This window comes from Pollachius pollachius, assembly GCF_949987615.1.
Source record: "Pollachius pollachius genome assembly, chromosome: 7".
NCBI classification, from domain to species: domain Eukaryota; kingdom Metazoa; phylum Chordata; class Actinopteri; order Gadiformes; family Gadidae; genus Pollachius; species Pollachius pollachius.
In genome coordinates this window covers 16,731,236-16,754,540 of record NC_136940.1, presented here as the reverse complement: position 1 = coordinate 16,754,540, position 23,305 = coordinate 16,731,236, and the positions used below count along the sequence as shown (strand labels likewise).

Below are 23,305 nucleotides of genomic sequence, written 5' to 3'. Positions count from 1 at the left end.
ACGAGCTATACAATTAGCACAGCTCCATCTAGTGGATGCATAACGCATCCCAAGTCAAACGTTTGACTGCAGTATCTTCTATGCTATGCACCTTATAATCCGGTGCGCCCTATTTATGAAAAAAGTTCTAAAATAGGTCATTCATTGAAGGTGCGCCTTATAATCGGGTGCGCGTTATAGTGCGGGAAATACGGTAAATAAGGGGATGGGACACCAACTAATTATAACATAGCCCAAGTCATAAGGTGGCTTTAACTCTGCCAGATAGGCCCCCAAGGCAGGCCCAAGAGTATTATATGAGTGTGTGTGAGACCTACGTGTGTGTGTGTAAATAAGTGCATGTGTGTGTCCGTGGGTTTGTGTGTGTGTGCTGGAATTTTTGTGTGCGTTTATGTGTGTGCATGTGTGTGTGTTTGTGTATGTGTGTGTATGTGTGTGTGCATGTGTGTGTGTGTGTGTGTGTGTGTGTGTGTGTGTGTGTGTGTGTGTGTGTGTGAGAGAGAGTTTGGTGCAGGCACTGCACCTGAAATAAGTTGATCCTTCATGAAATACAGTATCAGCAATGTAAGGTATGCACTGTGAACGCACGTGAACGTCTGGGAAAAGTTTTTTCCTTCTGCAGGGTGGTTATGTGTCTCGCCACAAGAACATATCTACAGGGGTCTGGATCCTTTTTTATGTTTGAGAAGGCTAGTTGTTGATATCGCAAAGAATGTATTTTCTAAAATTAGCTTGCAGAGGGAGTGGTAGCTGGAGAAGCTGTTAGTCAAGGCCAGGGGCGTATGAATGAGTTTAACATTGGGGGGGACACATATCGGAAACCTGACAGATCCGTTAATGGTTTGAACAGAAATATGTCATAAATTAACTACACTGAAAAAATTCACAAATATATTTTATTCTACAAAAAAGATACATTTGTAAATGTAAAGGAAAACACATTTTGATGGCAGTAATGAACTGATAAATATCAAATAAATTCTTTAATTGCACGCTCAATCATCCAGTTTTTTAGAATAAGAAGCGGTGACAAGACGCTGTGTTGCGCTTTCAAAATAAAAAATAAAATATTGTTCTCCCCCCGGTATAATTTTTAGGTGGGACAAATGTGCCTGTCTCCAATATTGGAGGGGACACGTCCCCTCCGTCCCCCCCGGTTCCTACGCCCTTGGTCAAGGCTGGAGGGTGGGACGGGTGTCTACTAGCCTCGATGGGGGGTGAAGATAAACGCTTGTTTCTTTCATGAGCAAATCACCAATCCCTTTTTCTTTGACATTCCTCCTCTCTTGCCCCTGTCCCTCACTCCTGCCTCTTTTGTCACCTCTCCACCTCTCCCTGCTACTTCTTTTTACGGACCTCCTTTCCCTTTATTCCCTCACTCCTTGCATCCTTGTCTCCTTCCCCCATCGTTCTCCTCTGTCCTTATGTGTGTCTCTTGTCTACTTCTTTGTTTTCAGTCCACCTGAACTGATTGCTCTCCTCTCCCCCACACCCCTGCTCCCCAAACTCTCTCGCTCACTTTCATTCTCATCCCTTCCCTTCACTCTGAAGTTCTCTCTAGGTGTTTAACTGCAGTGGAGCCACATGAAAGCTCCTGAAGCCTCGGGGAGTGTGTGTATGTGTACACAGACACACGTACTCACACACACACACACACACACACACACACACACACACACACACACACACACACACACACACACACACACACACACACACACAATCTGTCCTTCTCTTTCTGTTTCCAAGTTATGCCACACACAGGGGTATATTAAAGCGTATCTGGGCTTGTAGTTCGGGAACCACAGAACAACAAACAGCTTATCTGTGCAAAATCCTGTGCCTCTCACTAGCTGCGTTTCCATCCCCCTGCTTTAATGCGAATTTTGAAGTATCGAATCAGTAAACGCTGATGGAAACACTAAAATTCGCATAAAAATCCTCTAATTCGCAAAAAAGTTTCTCGCTCGCTTGAGGTGGTTTTTGACTAATGCGAAAGAGAGTAAACGCACAAAATGGGAAATGGAAACACACTTTTCGAAACAGCGGTGCCTTAGCGAACATTGAACACACAGGACTGACAACGTCTTTCCGATTTCCGCCCCTTCCGGTAGAGCCCATGGGACCTATGAGATCGAAAAATATGAATTGGTTTCAATGGAGAGAAAGTAATTATTTTCTGGTCCCAGTCTTTATATGCCCTGGATTACACATATGTTGTTTGTGGATTTAAATGATCATATTTCATGCAAAGAAAGCTAAACATTTTCACGAAGAAGTTTGATAATGTCAGGTTTTGTGTGAGGCCGCTTTGTGAACTACAGCTCTTCGCCTCTCTCAACGCAAATTATATACGTCTATATATATTATAAGTCAGGGCATGTGGAGAGTTTTAGTTATGCCGATGAGGAGATTGTCGGTCTTGTCCACGCCAGTCGCAGGGAGCGTGACGTCACATACGAGACATGTAGTCTTTCTCCTCTACAGCCTTTAACTGAACAATTCTATAGCAACCCTGCCAACATCAACTTGCAGCGTCAATATATATATTTAAGCGTTTGTATACATAGACATCCTATATCATATATATATATATAGATATTTATATAGAGAGATATATATATAGATATGATATAGGATGGCTATGTTTGTATATCCTTTAATTATACCGTGTCCATTAATCCCTGGTATATGGACATCCACTAAGTAATTCTAGACAAATTGTCTGCTCAGCCTTCAAAATGAGAGCTGGTATTGTGGAAAATGCATTCAACTGTAATCAGAAAACGCGGTTATATGCTATATACCCTATAGTATCTGTGGTATAAAGGCTGGGGCGAATTTCAAATTATAAATATGTACACTTTATGTTGAAAGTATAGACCGTCGCGATTTCCATTGAAATGAATTGCGCGGTGAATAGTCTTTAAAACGAGAGCTGGTAAATTGTGAAAAATGAATTAAACTGTAATCAGACAATGCGGTTATATGCTATAGACCCTAGAGTATCTGTGGTATAAAAGCTGCTACAAATTTCTTTTAATTATAAATATGTACAATGTATCCTTTAAATATTTCACTAAGTTTTCTTCTCCAACTACTTGATGGAAACGCACCTATTTCGAATTTTTTGCAAACTTTTTAAAGATTCGCTTCACCCTTTAGATGGAAACGTGACTACTGTTTCTCTGCGTTTGCCAAGACATTTACAACAAAATGCTCAGATTTTACTGTGTATTTCATTATCTGCTGTTCTCCCCCAGAATTTATACCATTCCATACTCATTTCCAAAGCCCCACGGTCAAATAGAATGTCCATGGCTATCATTAGCTGAAAATAATTTAGTTTCAGGAGAATTATCAGGCTATTACATTACCTGGTTTTAGACCAGGTCTCCTTTTGTTTTATTACATAATTCAGAAAATGATCTTGGATAATAGTTATTGATGTATGGCTATCACAAGTTAAACTTAATTAAGCAATCACGGTATGTGTAGTTATTTTAATTAGTCTATTTGTTTATCCAAATGTAAGTGGCTGAAATTTAATTTTCAAATATCCTATCCCTCATATAATACAATTAAAAGTTCAGTATGCTTTTCGACACATAGGCTAAGGTGTAAGTAACCACCGTTTTTGAATTGATGAGCAATAATAGTTCAAAAGCGTAGTAGGATAATTATAATAGGGAAAATGGCATTTCAATGACCGGCCTGAGGTAAGGGCATCCTTCCCCGTGGAGGATGCGTGCGTCGTGCGCTCGTCTTTATGCACGTGGCCACAGAGCATCTTGGTCCAATATCTCCCCTATAAATACTCATTCTAAACTTGCACCTCCGTGCACCATCATCTGCATAGTATGCTACACCTAAAATTATTCGTACATTGTTTTTAAACCATTTGAGTTGTTATGTTTATGAATTGACTAATATGCAGTCAATTCCGCTGAGATAGAGGTCATAGCACAGATTAACACATTAGAACAACGTGCATATAGAGGTTTTACTTGCTTATATTTTTGTTTGAATTCATTTTATTGTTTCAACAACATGCAACTTACCTTGAAGCCCAGGGCAAAAACGGTGGATGCCCTGAGTTGACGCGGATATACCGCAGAAGAGTCGCTGACAGAAGGGCAATCAAACGAATTCCGAGGAAGTTTCTTTCTTGTTTTTATTCTGATTGGAGTTCATTCGGAAAGTAATATCCAATGTAATTTAGCAAACGTAATGATGACCCAACGGGACCATCTTACAGCTCCTTATTCACCCTGACAATCGGTGACTACAAGAGAACAGGAGATGAAGCTACACAGAGAGAAAGAAAGAGAGAGAGACAGAGAGGGAGAGAGAGCGGGAGAGAGCGAGAGAAATATATAGAGAGAGAAGGCGAGAGAGAGAAGGCGAGAGAGAGAGAGAGAGAGAGAGAGAGGGAGTGAATCAGAACGCTGCACGGAGAGATAGAGATAGAGAGAGCGCTCATACATTAGAAAGCCATATGGTCCCATACCTTCAATATGGTTTTGGTGTTTAATAATCCTGAATAATGCCCCCAAAAACAACAGCTGGCTTGTTTTAACTAGGAGGATATTCATCTGCTATAAAAAAGTTAACCCGGATTTGCTTTCAGTAGTTCAAAATGTATTCTTCGATTAGTTTATTAAGTAAGTTGCATGACTTAAGTTGCCTTACTATATAAGTATGGGTATGGATTGTCTTTGTCTTTATATTCTATAGGCCTATGGAATAAACGAAGTCAGCTGTGGGTAAAAACGTGTAGCAGTTTGGCTCTAGACATGCTATGGTCATGAAGGAGGAAAATGTGGCTGACTATTACGAATAAAGCTATACTTATCATCATGTAAATCCCAACAAGAAATGATTGAATCTGCTTCTTTGGTAGAAAACCATAATCAAAAATAATAATAATCTGATTTGATTAATATTATTTTCCTTTCTCTCACTTTTCTCTGTTAAAGTTTATCTTAAATGTATAAGTGTAACATCATTTGGTGTCTAAACTTTATGAAATTGAGCTGTTTCACATTTCATATTGATCTATTTCTCTCCCTACCTATGATTTTCAGTATGTATTATTTGGGTGATATGTGAAGTCAAAAGAAGTCTCGACGACTGATATTTCAGCAATGGACAGCAATGTGAATTTAAGATATACATTTTCTATTGTTATACAATACTGTTTTTTAGTTGGTTAAAAGTATTGACCTGAGATTGCCTATAGATTCTGCATAAGTAGAAATAACGTTACGCATGTTTTTATATTGTACTCAAGGCTGTCCTCCTATGGTCGTTTCTAATACTACAGGGAGGGCTGATGCAGCAACACAATAACAATTATTTTGTATTTTTATATTTTTATTTCTAGAGGCTTATGTTTTGCATGTTGTAGCTGTCATCAAAGTAATGGGTATTATAAATACTAAACTTTTGTTCTGAAGTTAACATGTTATATTTTTACAATGACAGATACTTTATGGACGGGCCAATAGCCAATAGAAATGTGAACGACTTTGTAAACAGAAACATGAACCAATCACGGACGAGGTTGGCGGGGCTTGGTGCTGCGTTGAAGTTCTTCTTCCTACTTTGCAGCGTGAATTACCTGGATGCGTTTAATAGTCAAATATGACTATTGTTAATATGTTATTTTGAAAATGGACGTATTATCTGCATAACGTAAGTACCTGCCTACGTTATTATATTCCCTGGCCGTCAGCATCATCAGTGCATTAATGCTACTCACAAGACAGTAGCATGTGATATCGATTACACACGCACGCACACACACGCACATGCACACACAGAGGAGAACAGATGATTAGTAACATTTATTTCGCTCCCAGTAGTCTTCTGGGCTTACGTCAGATCGAGGTACTCCAAGTGTTATCGATCCAGTATTGTTAACAAGTATTGCAGAGTGGAGAGGGCGAGGTCAGAGAGAAAGGGAAAGCGTCCGAACCCTGATAGGAAAAGGCATTTCGATTGCTGACATTCAGCTGATTTACAAGTCGCCTTTCTACATTTCCGTCGTGTCATTGGCGGTAACCATTGGCGGTAAACAGTGGTTCCATCTCGGTACTTTGCATCAGAGGTTGCGCTGTCGCCGCTGCCGTCCCTTCTGAATTACTTCGCGGGACTTAATGCCTGAGGTTTGAAGGCATGGAATCTAGCTACTAAACATTCACTCCCACAGTACCACTATAAGCCAAGGAAGCATTTCGCAGGACCTCCCAATTAATTCAATCTGGACTGAGGATTCCTGAGTCAAAATGGTTCACGTATACAACTGCCATCCTTTTGCGTCGCAACAAATCGTACAGGTCAGTGATGCTCCATTTTGCCTTACGACATATACTTGATCTAAAGTTAAGCGAATGACGGTACTCTTTCTTTTCCTCAGGTGGAACAGGAACCAGGACTTTTGTGCTCCGGTGGAGGAGTTATATTTGTTGTGGCCACAGGAGGATGCAAGGTTCCATCGAATTTTATTGTTTTGTCTGGTTTCGATTAACTTAATCATTTGCAATCACAAAACAACATACTTTTTTTTTTTTATTGGATCATTTTTCAATTGCCCGTTGAGCGTTTGTTAAAGGTCCTGCATTGATGAAAGCAGAACAGGTTTTTCTGTACACACTGAACTGAAATCCAGATGTCCAATTATTCAGAGTCAGTGCTGTGTGTTTATCTCAACTTCTCTTTTTTGTTATTTTCTTGCCATTGACCAACCAACTAAAGGTGGAGGCCTACAGTCTGGACCAGGAAGGTTGTCCCCTCCTGTGTCGGTTTGCCACCATGGGCACCCCCAGGATTATCCAGTACAGTGCTATAGGTCTCTCTCTCTCTCCATCAAGTTCTGTATTCATGTGGCAAAGGCCTATCTCTCTATCTCTCTCTCACTCACTCACTCACTCAATCACGCAGTGATATTGTGAGAGTTATTATTAGTGTAAGTTATTTGTCCACAATTTTTTTAGGTTAAAGGGGACATATCATACCACCAGGTGTGAGTGTGATTAGCCATTACAAGCAGGTTTGAAAATGTGCAGCATTGTGACATCACAGGTGGGCGTGTCCATCTAGATGTGTGCTGGATAGATCAGCCTACCAGCCTACCCAGTAGACTAGCAAACACTGCTCATCTATCCGTCACACATCTAGTTGGACACGCCCACCTGTGATGTCACAATGCTGCACATTTTGAAAACGGCTTGTAATGGCTAATCACACTCACACCTGGTGGTATGATATGTCCCCTTTAATTGGAGTGTAAAAAAGGAGGTCAAATCAGTGTCATTTCAATGTATCATTTTAACCAGAGATTTCCACCGTCTGTTAGAAAACCTATGTGCCCAAGTGTTCACAGTTTACCCAATGCTCATTGGCTAAGGCCTCTCTGGCTGGCTCTGAACCAAGCTTCTTTAGATTTCACATACAATGTCCAGTAGTAGCCAGCACTATCTTGAAAGGGCATGTTCAAGGATGTCACGGTTGGATTCTCTGCGCCTAAGTGTGTTTCCATACACATTTTCTGCATGCAAGATGGGAATATCAGTTACAGCATACATGGCAATGTGCCATGTGGTCAAAGTCATTAGCAAGGGAGATCTATGCTAATGACAGTATACACTGGTCTCCTTTTTAAAAGTTAATTTCTATCTCCTCTACTTCACCTCATCACCTGCTGCCCAGGAGACTACTTGGTGACGATAGAGGACAAGAACAGCGCAACCTACCTCAGAGCGTACACCAACTGGCGCTACCAGGTGATCAGAAACACTCCCTCCCAGACAATCAATCAAATCAATGTGGCTGCTAATCTCTCTTCTGCTTGCTCACCCATCCAGGCAGAAGAGAAGTCCCGCGTAGGGGTGCGCATGCTGGGCCACCTGCTACGCGGAGCATCCCAGTGGGCCGTAGCTCAGATGGAGATCATCGAGATCCCATTGTCGGAGCGGCCCGTTGCCATGGCATGTTGCCCGGTAACAGGGGATCTACTGGTGGCCTGCGAGAAAACCCTAGTTTTGTTCACCTTGAGGCGGGAGAGCCAACATAACTTGGTATACTTGGTTTGAGCACATCATTTTTGTTTTATTTATCTACCTACCTACCTACCTACCTACCTACCTACCTACCTACCTACCTACCCACCCACCCTACTGATTAATGGTTAAAAGAGTTGGTATGTGCAGAAATGGGAATTGGAGTGCTTTATAATTCTTCTTCTCCCAATTTCATTAAACGCTTTTGCCCAACACCCAACGTCTGCTTTACTTCCAGACTGTCAGTATATATATGAACATCGTTTGGCTTGCAGCTAGTACAAACACAATGGTAGAACATTTAAATCCATTTGATAGACTCTCAACCAATATCAACACGTTTAGTTTCTTAACAGACACTGACATTATGTGCTGACATTACCCAATGTTTTACTCTGCACACTCAAGTCATTCATGTCCCTTGTAGTGCTTCTACTTGGTCTTGTTATTTGATGCTACTGTATGCCTCATTTGTTCTTTTGTTCTTTTGAAAGAACCAGTTGAACCCTCAGAGTTCCTCCCAGAACACACAGCCGAGCTACAGTAAGAAACCGGGTGAGTCAACTGCAGAAGGTGTATACACCGGAAGCAACTTACTTAAGTAAAATTTGAACCTGCTTGCTCTTGTTATAATTATCGATCCAAGTTAGTTGAGTTATTTCATTTAGAAAAAGTGGAATATAGATTGCATAGGAAAAAAAACAATAAAATCTGAGCATTTTGTTGTAAATGTCTTGGCAAAAAATTGGTTTCAGTGGATTTATTTCATGGAGGCAATCCATGTATGCAGCTATTACGTGTCAGGAGGACCCTTTCATTTATGTGTATATTTTCATTATGTTATGGATTGAGAGGAAGAAATAATTATTTCCTTTTCTTTCCCGCCCTTTTGCGTCTATCTAACTTATTATAACCATGTGCCACTCCAGCTCCCAGATGTTATCACATGTTTATGGTAAACACAACAATACTTGTTGAAACAACTTCAACATGTTCTCAGAAGGGAGTTGGAGAATGTCTGTCAATCTATTCCTCTTCTTTCTATAGTTCCAAACTCTCCTTCAAACCCAAATGTTTCTGTCCTGGATTTTGAACGCTCGGTCATCCTCCACATTCCTGGACTTGCACCTCAACAGGTTCTTTGCTCTTCTCTGACGACATCATTGTGTATCCCAACACAAAGTCCATTCACTTCAACCAACATACTAAATGTTTTCCTTCATGTAACCTAAATGTAAAGGTCCCTTCTCTCTCTCTCCAGGTGGCGCTGTGTGCAGGATACGTAGCAGTACACGCAGAGCTGGAGGTGCTTGTGGTTAAACTCCACTACAGCCTGGACCCCAAGACGGCAGAAGAACTGGCAGACATGAATACATGTGGTAAAAACACACAATCAAACTCTCCTTATGTAAAATCTAAACACCACATCCTCGCATCGATCCTCAATAAAACCGGATAGAATGTGGTCTAACTGGCACAACGCCAACTTTGTTCCTCAAAGCAATCTTGATATTTATACTGATGGTTCCCATATACCATGGTTCCCATTGGTCAATTTGAGCAAAGGATCAAATTGATCAATGGATCAATTGTGTTTTTCCAGTGGATCAAGGGGAGGATCCCGGGGATTTCCTGGTCCTGCAACGCCATCAGGAGTTACTAGGAGAGCGGGCAAGAGACTGTGGTTTGTCCGTGACCATAGAGAAGACGGGTATGGAGGAAACGGGACAATACACACTCTCCTTTGTTCTCTACAGGTGGGTTGGTGTGTTTGTGTTTGGGTGAGTTTGTGGGATTCTGTGTTTGTGTATCGGTTTGTGTGTGTGTGTGTGTGTGTGTGTGTGTGTGTCTTTATACATCCTCAGAATACTATACTACTGTATCAATAACCTGCAATCATAGTGTGTTAAAGGACAATTCCGGTATTTTGAAGATTGAGCCCCCTTTCTGGTTTGTCTAGGATGAAATAGAGTGGTTGACACCGACATTTTGAATATTGGTCCTGTCTTGGGTATTTGGCTCGTTTCGATTTGGCATTTTGTAAATCTATTGATTATGGATTTACAAAAGGTTTGTGAATGCCCGTAGCCAGCCATTGTGAAGTAGGCAGGGGCGATTCGAAATGAGCCAAATACCTGAGACAGGACCAATAGTCAACATTTTGGTGTCAACCACTCTAATTCATCCTAGACAAACCACAAAGGGGACTCAATGTTGAAAATACCAGAATTGTCTTTTAAGGAAGGATAAAATTGGAATAAATTTTGCTCATCCTTTTCGAATAACGGGACACGTTGAATTTTATTTCACTTATACCACAGTCACCAACAGCGATAAGTTATCTTCATCTATACCGTAGTAATAATGCCCTTTTTTAAATGTTAAACCAGAAATGAACCTTCCAGTGCTCCTCTTTGTCTTTCCGTCAACAACTCTCCCTCTCCGTCTCTCTCTCTTCATCCCAGGCGGTTTGCACCCGACTTCTTCCAGGGCTGCAGTGTGGAGGAGACCAAACTGCACTCCATACAGCTCCACCCAATGTTTACCAGTGGGTGCATCAGAGCTAGAAGTGGATTACTCCATAGTTTGTTTTCTCTTTGCAGTCGAGTAAACTTAATCACTCTCTTTCTTTCTTTCCTTCATTTAATCTCTGTCTCTGTCTCTCCATTTCTTTGTCTCTGTCTCTGTCGCTCCCTCTCCTGGCTCCAGGAAACAAGTCGATGCAGTGCCCGGAAGAGCCGTCTTGTGTGTTCTGCTTCTTCTCGCTGCCCACCACCGGCTACCTCTACAGCCTGAGGGGCGGAGTGGAGCTGCTGTCAGCCTATCAGTACCCAGAGAAGGTCTTGCGGGCGGTGCTCACAGACGACCTGCTGCATGTCATCACAAAGTGGGTGTCTTGTTGTCTTAGGTTGTCCTGCTCCCATATCCCACACTTGGAATATGAAGATGCATACATGGGTATTATGAGGTAGTGATGTTATGGTTTGCGTCGAGGCATCGGGGCATGTGTCGAGTATGTCAGCTCCTCTCCCAGCAAAGCTCTGTATCGAGTAGGATTCACATAGGCGAAATGACGCAGCGTGTGATGTTTGAGGCTTCATCTCGGGCTGTTGGTGCATCATTAACAAAAAGAGGACACTACACTGTTCCAAGATGACTTTAATGGCTATTCAATTAATCACTCTCATTCTCAGTCATCATGCAGTGTGATATCACTTCAAGCATTATTATTACAATTATTAGTACTGTAGGTGATGAAGTCTTATTTTGCCCGGGATGACTACTTCAAATCTTTGCCCAATGATTTATTTTCTACCATGAGCTCGGGAGATATTTATGAACGGCACACTCACACACATGTATCACTGAAATTACTTTAATTCTCAAATGATTTGATGCTGTATCAGCACACAAAGCAAACATCACATTTTGGGTTTGGTTCACTGGAAACTCTTTTTCCTTCATCCTAATTTCAACCACCACTAGGTGGCCCTAGCGTACTCATTTGAAGCTTTGAGGTCGAACCACTTTGGTGGTTCATCTGGTTGAGAGGCTGTGATGTTTCATGAGGCATCATCTCGACACCACTATTATGAGGTGTGCAGGATGTCTTGTTGGTTTATGGAAGGAATGCAGGAGGGTCTCGTAAGGGTTTATTAAAGAGCACAACGCACATGAACATATGTGTGATGAATGCAATGCCACATATTTGAAACCTTTTGAGTGTGGATAATCCAAAAAATTTAAAATTACAAAACGTAAACTAAGTGTGAGTCCCCAAGGAGGCCTCAATTCTTCCCTGCATCTGTGTGTGTTTTTCGGTGTGTCAGGAGTGCTCTGCAGTGCTTCTCTGTGCGCTGTGCAGCAGTAGCAGCTCGAGTGGAAGACCCTTACATCGACACCACCATGAGGGTAGGAGCCCTAGCCCCTTACCATTACCCCATCCTCAAATAAGCATTACGTCATTGTTCAATAGAGAAATATGATTGGTTTCCCTAATTAAAGGAAGTTGAACGAGGTGCTAGCTAACGTGGTTCCCGAAATGCAAATTATTTGTTTTTATGTCATTGTTTAGCTTCTACTCTATCCTGCTACACAATCAGAATGGGTTTATGTCTATGTGTAACTATAAAACAAAAGGGCTTACTGCATAGTCATATTCGAACAACCTGTCCGCTGTGTGTGTTTGTGTGTGGGTGTGGACGTGTTCCTCCAGGCCTGCCCCCCGGTCAGCCTGAAGGTGTGCGCCCTTCGGATGCAGCTCTTCATCGGCCTGCGCACAATGTGTGTACTGGGCCGCCACGTCATGCTGCTCTCCGCTGCCGACGCCGAGCCGCCAGAGGAGGCCGACCGCGCCGCACACACGCGTAGCTTCATGTAAGTCGCTCGTCAGCAGTGGGCAGATGGGGCTCTGGTTTCTTTGTTTGTATTAAGCCCCTAGTAGGCTGCTGTTGATGTGTTTCTGAGTACCACAAATACTGGCCTGTGTGTGTGTGTGTGTGTGTGTGTGTGTGTGTGTGTGTGTGTGTGTGTGTGTGTGTGTGTGTGTGTGTGTGTGTGTGTGTGTGTGTGTGCGCGCACCAGTGACTGCACGTGTGTCTGTCTGTCTGTATCTGTGCCCAAGAGCGGGAAATACTGCTCACTAGCATGTCGCAATGTAGTGACGGAGTGTGCGTTCATCATTACTGTTGTTATTGTAGTGAGTTTAGAGAGCACTCAATGCTGACCGATATTTTCCTGGCGCTGGGGATTGATCCCGCGACCACGCCAGCTCTGGAGAGTCTACTGTCCCGGCCCTTTCTGTAAGAGCCCAAAACCCTCTGTATTCCAGGGTCACTTTCAGACCAAGCCGCCACACCTTCACACACCATGGCACCCACCCCAAGTAGAGATTATGGGTTAGTAGCAACTTAATTGTACTGATATATAAATCAATCATTGATTTAGAATGGATGCAAAGTAACAGTAAAGTGATCATAGCTGTTATGTTAAACGGGACTTATAGTTAACCTACCCACACTTTTTTCTCTCAACAAAATACTTAAGTTTTGTAGTTTGTAGAATAAATCAATATTAATTCTATATGCTTTATTTTAAATATGAGATTATCAATTTAATTTCAATACATACATCATCATTCTATTCTGTGGCTTGGTCTAATAGTAATACCCTTGCTGGTTTGGTTCCGAAGCTCAGCTGATCCTAACTGGCCTAACTCCCTCACAGTGAATGAGTTTGTGTGTGTAGCTGCAGTAGGTGTGCTTACCAACTAATCATAGCGCTCTAAACAAAGAGGCATACCAACACAGACAAACGCACCTGACCAAGACACTATCATTCACAAATGTGACTGACAAACAGCATGCCATTCATTCTAGCAAGCAGTTAAATGAGAACGTTGTTAGTATACACACAAACACAAGAACCGACAATCAAACAAATGTACATTTTTTATCTCTTACATTTGAAAATCAATTAAGCACCAGTCTTGCAGTCAGATACGTTTTTTCCAATATATTAACTTATAACATAATTTTCATGATGCTTTGTACACAAATGATTATTCAGTTGATGCATTGCATAGCACCAATAGCCAAGTTTTTATAATTGTGTTATTGGCTGTGATGATTTCATGCAGTCAGACTCTCCAATAACGGTTAAGAACTTTCTAAATCTGTAATTAATGTATTGGGCGCATTTCTACACCAGCTACAGATGCATTTGCTATGTCAGAAGATGCTTTTAAGAGAGCCACATTTTTGCCTTATATTATTGTGTCATTAGTCATGAATAAATCTTTTTCTAAATCATCAAATGACTCCTTTATGATCTCATGCCCTATCAAGCATCCAATCAGATCTTAAGGTATGGACCACGTGTCAGATCTTTAGTTTCGGACAACCCATATTGTGCAGTGTACTCAAAATCAATTTCATGGTAAAATTCATAGTGTCACATCATAGTGATCTCTTTGGATAGCTATGTATAGAGGAGGAGCAGGGCCAAACCAGCCCATCCTACCAGTTCAAGTACCAAAAGGCATAGTGATACAAGAAGAAATTGAGTGTAGTGTCTCTACTTCAGGTTAGATTGGTGGACTTCTGACATGCAATGTTCAATTATTGCCACTTCACAAGAATACTGATGGCTGAATCGTTGACCCAAGCGGTGTCCAAAAAACGCCCAGTTCGCTGACAGTGTTTGACTTTTCACACCAGGAGCAAGAAGTGGGTCGGTTCCCGTCCTAAAGCGCCCAGCGTGACCGGGCATGGATGGAATCTGTACGTGGTCAACACAGTCTCCCCTATCACACTCTACCACGAGATGGTAAAGCACAAACACGGGCACTTTGTTTCACAGTGAATATATATAAGTAATACATGGACACAGCAGCTATTTGCCATTTTAGAGGATAAGTAATTTAACCCCCGGTTTCTTCATTACTTAATCAAAATGATTTTATTTTTTTATGTAAGTAGAATGTAGAAATGTATTTTAGTGGGGCAGTTGATCGGTTTTGGCCAAAAGCCTTTTTTCTGTTGGAATCCTGCAAACTTAAGTTAGTCTGTGTGTGCATGTGTTTGACATGCATTTTAGGTGGAATACAGCTGCCGTTACGCAGAAACCCACCCGATGGGCGAGAGCTGTCGCCACCTCCTCAGTGAGGCACACCTTATCCTCCGTGCCTCATTGACCAAGCCCCTGCCGACTGCCAAGGGAGAGCCCAGGGAGCTGCCCCCCATGGCCACAGACGGAGAGAAGGCCCAGAGGCCCACCACGGACGCATTCACAGACAGCGAGGCAGAGAGACAAGTGATGGAGACAGCATTCAGAGAAAACTGTGCCCAGCTTGGGGACTGTTTCAGCAGGTACTCTGAAACCAATAAACAGCTGCACTGCCAGAAGCACACATAGCTGCATTACATCTCTTTTGGCTTTTATTCAGAACAAACTTTCCACTAAGTAAAGCTCTGCTCTTCCCTCCTCTCGTCTAGGGGCAACCAAAAGGACTGTCATCTAGCACTCCCATACTATAGGATGTCTGGCTTGTCAATCACAGAAGTCATGTCCAGAAACCGCCCCTTGTCCATTAGTCCATGCACCTACGGTCCCGGCTTCCTCTTTTACCTGAAACATTTCCTATTGGAGGAACTGGACCAGATCTTAAGCCAGGTACAGAGGCACACACACACACACACACACACACACACACACACACACACACACACACACACACACACACACACACACACACACACACACACACACACACACACACACACACACACACACACAGTAATTAGTGTCACAACTGAATTAGAGGTAGCTGAATAAATCAGTTGTTAGACTGTACTTTGTGTAAAAATAAATACAAATGGAGGCTCTCTGAGGCTCTTCCAAAAGGCGCAAAATCCACAGTAGGATTCGTCTCTAAACGCAGCTAATCGAGCCGTATGACGGCTGATGCGGGAGCACCGTGCACTGTGACAAAGTCACGTCTTTCCCCAAGAAAGTGTAATCTGGGTCCCAAAGAACAATGAAAGCGAACTAAGGGGAAAAAAACTGCCAACTAGTATCATCAAAAGTAAGTGGAGCACATGTGACAAACCTGTAAAACGACTACATTCGCAGCTTTTAATCTATCGTACACGTTCGAAACACAATTCGAACCTAAAACCAACTAATAAGCAAGGGTTACAACCAGGTGTATATATTCAATACTGAGCACGTGCACAGCAATATCAATCATTTCACTTCATATTATCCTCACAAATAATAAATTAAGACAAAAGTATCCATCAGTCCAAGCTAAACTTGCTGAACTGGAGGGCAAAAACCATCAAGAATCGACATCACTATTTCTAGTTTCAACCACAAATTATGTTTTTTTTGCCATCAAAATTGTGTTGGATGGCATGAAACCAGCATAAATTGACAACCCAGTGTCCTGGTACCAATTTAAATCCTAACACAGTGTTTCTTTTAACCCTGACCTTTCAAACGATTGGTACTTTTGCATTGGTTTTATTGTTTTTATATGGATATTCTGCCTTAACCTACCTCTACTAAACCTATAAATCTATTCGCTCTATTTTAACTTTATTTGCCTCAAGTCTTGACCAAGGTACTCATCAGATGTTGCCATCTGATTAAAAAAAAAAAAAAACTTTTTTTTTTCTCAGGTTTTCATGCCTTGAACCACTGTAATGTGGGTTTACATTTTTGATTGGGAGAGGGTTTCAATTGTCGACAGGGTACGTCTACAAAGTAAAGAACACAGTTCAATTTAAGTATGCTCACTAGTAAGCTTTCTTTTATTATGTAGTGTAGTAAGCCTACCTCAATATTAGGGGTCAAAACTTAAGACGCCAATTTCTTCGCTGTGTGTCATTCCTGGAGAAGGACAAATGCATCAATAAACAGAAAGCAAGCATCCTTATTTTCACTAAATATTTATCTTCCAAGGCAAGACCTCAGCTATTACAAATTAATCATTGCATGGTTTGTTGACATCTCAAACCTTGCGTTGTGCAGACAAAAACAACATATCACAACTTTCGGCATGCCTCGTTTAAAAGTTGTTTACCCTGATATCACGACTAATATGTTGGGTTATCAATGTGTTAAAATGTGGGACTATTGAATAAAAAATGAGAGGGTGCTTGTTTACGGGGCCCAGAATTTATTTCTTCTTTAACTCAAACATCACATTGCATCTGCAGGAGGCCGCTGATGAGATCGTCGCCATCTTCAGCCAAACAGAACCCTCTCAGCTGGTGACCGTGTGCGCCAGTCCTGCCATGGCAGAGGTCAGCCCTGCCAAGGTGTTGAGGCGGCTGCAGCACCTGGAGCAGGCCACAGGGATGTCTGTTCCCCTGACGGTTACCATGGCCACCATGTCCCTGCGCCTGGATGACCTGCGGCGCTACACAGAGCTGATGGAAAAACACGCAGAGGTACGAGTCAGAGGGATAAATGCCTCAAGGTGAACACTCTGTCCTTTTGAACAAATCATACTAAACCAAGTGTACTGTTATTTTAGAGACAAGACCAATGTTTACAGATTAGGAAAGGTCCTTCAATGCTTTGACTTGTCATAAGCCATAAAACAATAATTTGATCGAAGCTTTCGTTTGGATTTCAGAAAAACACATTTTTACAGAATAATGATAATAAATAATAATGGATTCTAATAGATGAAAACTGTTGTGTGTGTGTGTGTGTCTGTGTGCAGATGCTGTTAGTGTATGGATTTATTGAAGAGCCAAGGCTGTTGTTGCATGGTGGGAGTGGAGGCCGGGATACCCAGGTGCGGCCCACCCAGTTGGCCAACCAGCTCCGAAAGGACCAACCCGGACTGCTGGCAGCCGCCATGGTCGCCCTGCACGAGAACAACAAGGTCCAACTTGAGCAGGCTGACCAAGTCTTCAAGGTGGGGGTTTGCGCGTCTGTGTATGTTCGTGCGCGTGATCATAAAATGTGCACTATATTCCCTCATCAAAGGAATCCTACAATGCTTACTCTACATCGCTTAGGATGGTACGGTTATCAACAATACAATACATGGGATCATGGGTCATAAGGACACGGTTGATTTTTATAGACTCACAACACAACATGTCACAGTCAAAGTAGTAGAAAGTAACACATAATTGTTGTGTAACCTTCTAAGCCCCATGCTGACCTGCTATCTAGGAGCTGGGCTGTGAGCACAGCCTGCTGGTAGACTTCTGGGAGGCAGTGCTTGTGGCCTCAACCCAGGAAGCCATCATCCAGGAGCTCCTCTTCCGATTGGCTGTTGTCTACATTGACCGTCTCACCAGTGGCATGGCTGCCCCAAGCAAGTTACTGAAGAGCACAGAGGACCTGGTATGGAACAGACAGACCCAGCGTGTAGGAAAAGCTGACAACCATTTTAAATACTGCCACCTCTTTGCGCTATGTTATTACTTATTAATCATGTTATATGCCTGAATTAAGATGGGTTTAGAATCTCATTTAATTTGATGTGTGCATGTGTTTCAGATCAACTCCTGCTCCCATTATGGTATGCTGTACCCCTGGCTCCGGATTCTGACTCCAGCTAGCAATACCGGCTCCCAACAGCAGGAGGCACTACAGAAACTCCAGGCAAGGCTTAGAATTCAAGTATTCTGCCCTTACATTCCTTATCCAAGTAACAATTATAACATGACACAGTTCTGTGTGTGGATTTACTTCAACACAGTCAATATGTTGAGGTACTCAATCATTTTTATCTATACTGTCTGGTAGGCCGTGGTTATTTGGATATTTTTTTCTTGCCATAAATACACCTGTCATGACAAGTATGGGTTTAAATTGATACAGCATGTCAACGTCATCTACGTCATTTGTTGGAGACATTTCTGTTAAGGACAAGGCGTTAGTGATTTGAAGATTGTACTTCGACCACAGACACTGGCTGGTTGGACAGGTTTTTCTCAGAGTGTAACTCAACCCCATGATTCATCTTATCTCGTGAGAAACACTCAGATTTAAATAATGCGTTCGGGGCTGAGACTTCTCGGAAGGAGGGGGGAGGTAACAACCCACGTTAACTCTGTCATCCCTTTTTAACGCTAATAAACTTTGCGCAACACAGTGCTACTAGGGCTGGGCGATTAATCGAATTTCAATCTCGAGCCCTAAGTGCTACTATAGATGTTTGAGAAGCTTAACCCTCTCTCTAAGGCAGGCATCAATATCAACTGATGCCAAGACGGATTTCTAGACATGCCATCAATGTACTTTCGTCACGAAAAGAACGGAGTTCAGATTATAATCGAGCATTCACACCAGTTTTTCCCCAGTTATTTCAGTAACACTGTGCTCCACTACCCCCCCTCTGTAGTCCCTCCTATGCGGTCCCTCCATGCCCATCGGAGCTGTTCAGCCTCTTTTAGAGCAGCTGTCCCTTGGGGACACCCTGTGGGGTCTCAGCCTGCACGTGCTCTGCGCCACCAGGAGGGGGCAGCATGGGAACTGCATAGAGAAACTGCTGGACCACTGTCCTCAGGCCATCATCCCCTACGCCAATCACCACCTACAGGAGACATATATGGTCTGTGGCATGCAAACACACACAAAGGCATGCACGCATACACAACAAAGTAATGCCCCTTATCAAACAGCTCAAACTCTTCTACTGCTTTAACTTGAATACTTTTTTGGATTTATTCTCTATTCAGGGTTTCCAAATTGTGAAAATATTGTAGTTTGAGTTATGATTGAGTTGGCTAAAGATTTTGGATCTTTTCAAAACTGCAGGGGCAGTAATAAATAAGTAATATATTCTTTGACTAATTGATCAAGCAAAATATTCTCCTCAGGCATTGTGGTGGCAGAAGCTTCTCCCTGAGCTCTGTAATAGGACCAGAGCTGAAACTGAGAACCGCATCCTATTGGCTGCCCTTGAAGGTACACCTTAATTACTAAAGAGTAGTAATTATAAGGATTAATGTGATTGGCTGCTGCTTTCTTCTGTCTTTCTGCCGTCTTTTTAAGGGTAGTTATTATGGAAACTAATAAAAATAGAATGTAGAGAATAGATGTATCAGATTATGGGGCCTGAACCCCAATACAATGCTTGTGTTTCTAATCTAAAATGTCTTCATACCCCCAGAAACGCTTTTAGTTGTGGCTACAGAGATGAGTCCAATTGAGTTCCTGGAGCTGATGCCTGACGATGGAACAGCACTGTACTTTTTGCCCCACCTTTTGGCATGCAGTCAAAGACAGCTACTTGCCTAACAGAAACACACACACGCACACACATGCTACTGTGACTTTCCATGAAGTTACTCGGTTACTTAACAGGAATACAAGAGCATGTTCCAGTAATGATTAACTGCATTCCATCACACATGGAACACAACCATTTATATTCCTTCCAGGTAGCTGGGCCGATTTATTTTGTTTTGATTTGAAGTTTGCTTTTTTCTGTGATCATATTACAACCCAAGGATCCAATCATTCATCAGATAATGAAGGATGTATTATAACTGCTGCAATGTGAATTGACTAAATCATGTTATATGTTCTCATATTTAGTTTATTTTTAATGCTCTTGAAAGAGCAAGATTTTTAATTGTTTTATTTGTGAATTGGTAATTTCATGCAATATTTTCTTTACAATGTTGCTGATGTGCTATGATTACTAGAGTAGACAATTAACGTGTTTATACCTGACTGCAAATTTGATTATATATATTGATTGTTTTATTCATATTTCTTCTGAGAATTAAAACAATTTATAATACATATGAAGTACGTCTACCATATGTGTCTTATTATGGTTATTATGGGTGCCTAGTAAAAAGGGGTTTGGGTTATTAAACCAATATTGATGGGATTCTTAATTTGAATCAAGTTTATTTGTATTTGGGTTCAAAACTTTGGAAAATAGTTTTGTAATCGCGTAGTGTGGACGGTATGCTTAAATATGGCTGAAATATCAATTCAATTAAAGTCTGACTACATGATGTAGGTGTTTTAGGCATATCGTTTTTCTTTGGAGATTCTGTAATAGCTTAGATGTCATTCTTCTCTTTAGTAAGTTGTTGAAAAGATAGTCATGGGCTATCTTATTAACAAATTAGACACCAGGGCATAAACCAACACACACAATCAACCAGCATTTGAGCTGTCCTCAAAGGTAGGCTACTATACGCATCACTGGATGAACTGCATTCCAATGTCCACACAGACAATGCAATATAAAACTACAAGGAAGAACTAAACCATCTGAATTACTTCCACGTGGCTGGGCACATTTGGTTGGTTTTATTGGAAGTTCATTTTTTTCCCATTTTTTCGGTCCAGGTGTCACTTCAACCAACACACAATCAACCAGCTCAGCTGTCATCAATCACAAGCTTGCTGTGTGCAGACTTTTTTTTTTTTTGACACGTTGAGGAGAAGATACAGAAATTAACTAGAGAGAGGGTGAAACACAGGGCTTGTTGACGGTGACCCACATACATCTATATACGAAGCGGCTGCTGCTGTAAGCGAAAGATAACGAGCAGCTAATTGCTAAAATAAGCGTATGAGCTAGAAAATAGGCCTTAATCGGACATAAGGAAGAGAGTGTAGTAGTAGTAGCCGTAGAAGAGGATGAAGATGCTTGAGAAGACGCCAGCCGCGCTTGGGAAACGGAGCACATCGAGATGGAGCTCTTCGCCTCGGAAGAGTCTCGCGCCGTGGTCTCCGTACAGGATACCGAGGATGACTACTTCAGCTACTATGTAAGTGTTTGTGTGTTGTGTTTGAATAGCCCTAGTTTTTTTTAAGATTAGCAGTTTGAGTGCGATTAGCAGTTTGAGTGTGAGGGCCTGAGAAGAGTAACCAACGCTTTTGCTGAGGTAGTTCTTTAAAATGGTTGCATCAGTTGAAACAAACATTTATTTAGCCTAAAATACATTATTATGATCAGACAAATGTTGCAAAATGACCATCATCTGCATTCCTTAATTCAACCTAGAGGCACCTAGAGCATCCTCTGGTGTCCGTTTCTGAAGAGGAGTACCTAGAGGCCCAGGTTCAGACCCCAGCTGAACAGCAATTCAAGGTGAAGAGAGTGCTTTCTGTCGGGACAGAGGACTTGGATGACTGCCCCCTGGTTCCAGACTTAAAGGAGGACATGGAGATTGAAATGGAGGTCAGTGAAATGCAAACTTTGTCAATGTAAAACACCTCTTAATAACTTGGCTAGATTCTGAATATGAGGACTGTAGTCTGAGCCCATAGACAGCAACAGTCATTCCGATGGAATAATCCGACCGGCTAAACTTAAGGTTACATTATGTGTTAAACATTTATTTGAGTAGTGTATGTCTGCCACTAAACTTCTTTCAAAGACTTCAGCTGAACAGAAACGAAATCCCATATGTAGTTTGATGTTTGACAGCTCTTACTGTCCATTGTTCATTGTGATATTAAGTTCCTAACTCTCTACCTTTTTGTTTACCCTGCCAGGAATTCAGGCCTCCCTTCCTTCAAAACACTAGTAGGTTTCCCTTCTTGATGATTCTTCTATTCTATGACTTAAGGTTTTCAAGGTAGTCTGAAGTCTACCCTTGTACAAACGGCCCACCAGCCAAGCAATGACCCAATCAATTTCCCATTCAATTGTGTGTGTGTGTGTGTGTGTGTGTGTGTGTGTGTGTGCATGTGTGTGGTAAAACACACAAATCAACTTCACATCAGCAGTGACTTGAATATGCATCATTTTCCATTAAGAACGGTGCAGAATAAAAAGACGGATGGATTCAACCTCAAAGCCTATGAAGTTGAGCTTATGGTCCATCCTTTCACCACAATTTCCTATGTATTTATAGGATACACGATTTGTATAGGAACCAATGATGCTGTGAAGAAACAGACTGAAATATTAAAATAAGACTTTACTAAACTGTCGAACAAATTCAGCTCTTTGAATGCTGACATGTTTATCAGTGGGAAGAGGAGTTGAGGCATTGAGATTGTTTGCACGGAATATAGGTGCATTGTAAGCTGCATAAACTTTTTCTGGGACCGCAGACCTCTTTCAATTGAGACAGACTTAGCCTAGTCAGGAGTAAAACAGTTTATTTCTAACTTGATCTACTTTCTAAGACAGTAATCTGGTCCTTCTGCTAAGGACAAGAAACCAGAAGAATCACAACGATAAGAGCTCATCCAGGGCCCATTCCAGGGCCCATTGCGTCTGAAGCTTACTCAATTCCTGATCCGCATTAGAAAAATAGTTCCAACCCTTTTTCAAATGTATCAAATTCATCCATTCCTCGTCAGGTACAGCCTGTTCCGAAAAAAATAAAACAAACGTTTTTTACACACTAAATGTAACTTTATTAAACATCAGGACTTTGGCAGGAACAACCTTTTTAATCAATAATTTGTTAGAAATTATATCGTTTATTACGGCAGCTGTTCTTATAGTCAACCAACCCCAACTTTAGGTTTGTGAATAAAGCTAGAATGCATAAAAAAGGAGGTGAAGTTGCCGTTTGGTGAAATGATTCCCCCAATGCAAGCTTTTAGCTAATGGTCATTTAAGTTATTTTGAATATGTTGCTCTTCAGTTGATATTTTCCTCTTGAGCTATGCCTCTTAATATCTACAGGCCACCTAAATACTATGCAACCTTTTTTAATGACTTTGCTGGACTGCTGTCTATTATCTTTATTGACCTTATTTGTGTACTTAAGGGCTGGGTATCG

The 23,305-nt window shown here is 41.7% G+C and overlaps 1 protein-coding gene across 3 annotated transcripts; it reads left to right on the top strand.

Moving 5' to 3' along the window:
• Window positions 1–5,570: 5,570 nt before the first annotated feature.
• Window positions 5,571–20,041, top strand: hps3 (HPS3 biogenesis of lysosomal organelles complex 2 subunit 1). 3 transcript variants are annotated; one of them, XM_079739891.1, is made up of 24 exons: window positions 5,571–5,697; window positions 6,215–6,341; window positions 6,422–6,493; window positions 6,760–6,853; window positions 7,714–7,787; window positions 7,869–8,081; window positions 8,558–8,618; window positions 9,111–9,199; window positions 9,325–9,442; window positions 9,667–9,820; window positions 10,529–10,647; window positions 10,773–10,950; window positions 11,894–11,975; window positions 12,280–12,440; window positions 14,282–14,390; window positions 14,661–14,932; window positions 15,059–15,236; window positions 16,787–17,020; window positions 17,299–17,496; window positions 17,760–17,933; window positions 18,090–18,194; window positions 18,937–19,146; window positions 19,415–19,502; window positions 19,708–20,041. In XM_079739891.1, exons 2-24 carry the CDS (start codon window positions 6,291–6,293, stop codon window positions 19,833–19,835), a joined length of 3,162 nt encoding a protein of 1,053 aa, XP_079596017.1. In that variant the 5' UTR covers window positions 5,571–5,697; window positions 6,215–6,290; the 3' UTR covers window positions 19,836–20,041. The 3 variants fall into 3 exon arrangements, with proteins under 3 accessions (XP_079596017.1, XP_079596018.1, XP_079596016.1); XM_079739892.1 differs by having other exon boundaries at window positions 5,596–6,341; window positions 10,529–10,611; XM_079739890.1 differs by having other exon boundaries at window positions 5,596–6,341.
• The last annotated feature ends 3,264 nt before the right edge of the window (window positions 20,042–23,305 follow it).

Excerpts from the sequence above, each read along its gene's own strand:
- hps3 (XM_079739891.1), top strand. The coding sequence starts at position 6,291 with ATGGTTCACGTATACAACTGCCATCCTTTTGCGTCGCAACAAATCGTA. Across the intron at positions 7,788-7,868 it reads ACACCAACTGGCGCTACCAG|GCAGAAGAGAAGTCCCGCGT; the intron begins GTGATCAGAAAC and ends TCACCCATCCAG. Across the intron at positions 19,147-19,414 it reads ACCTACAGGAGACATATATG|GCATTGTGGTGGCAGAAGCT; the intron begins GTCTGTGGCATG and ends TATTCTCCTCAG.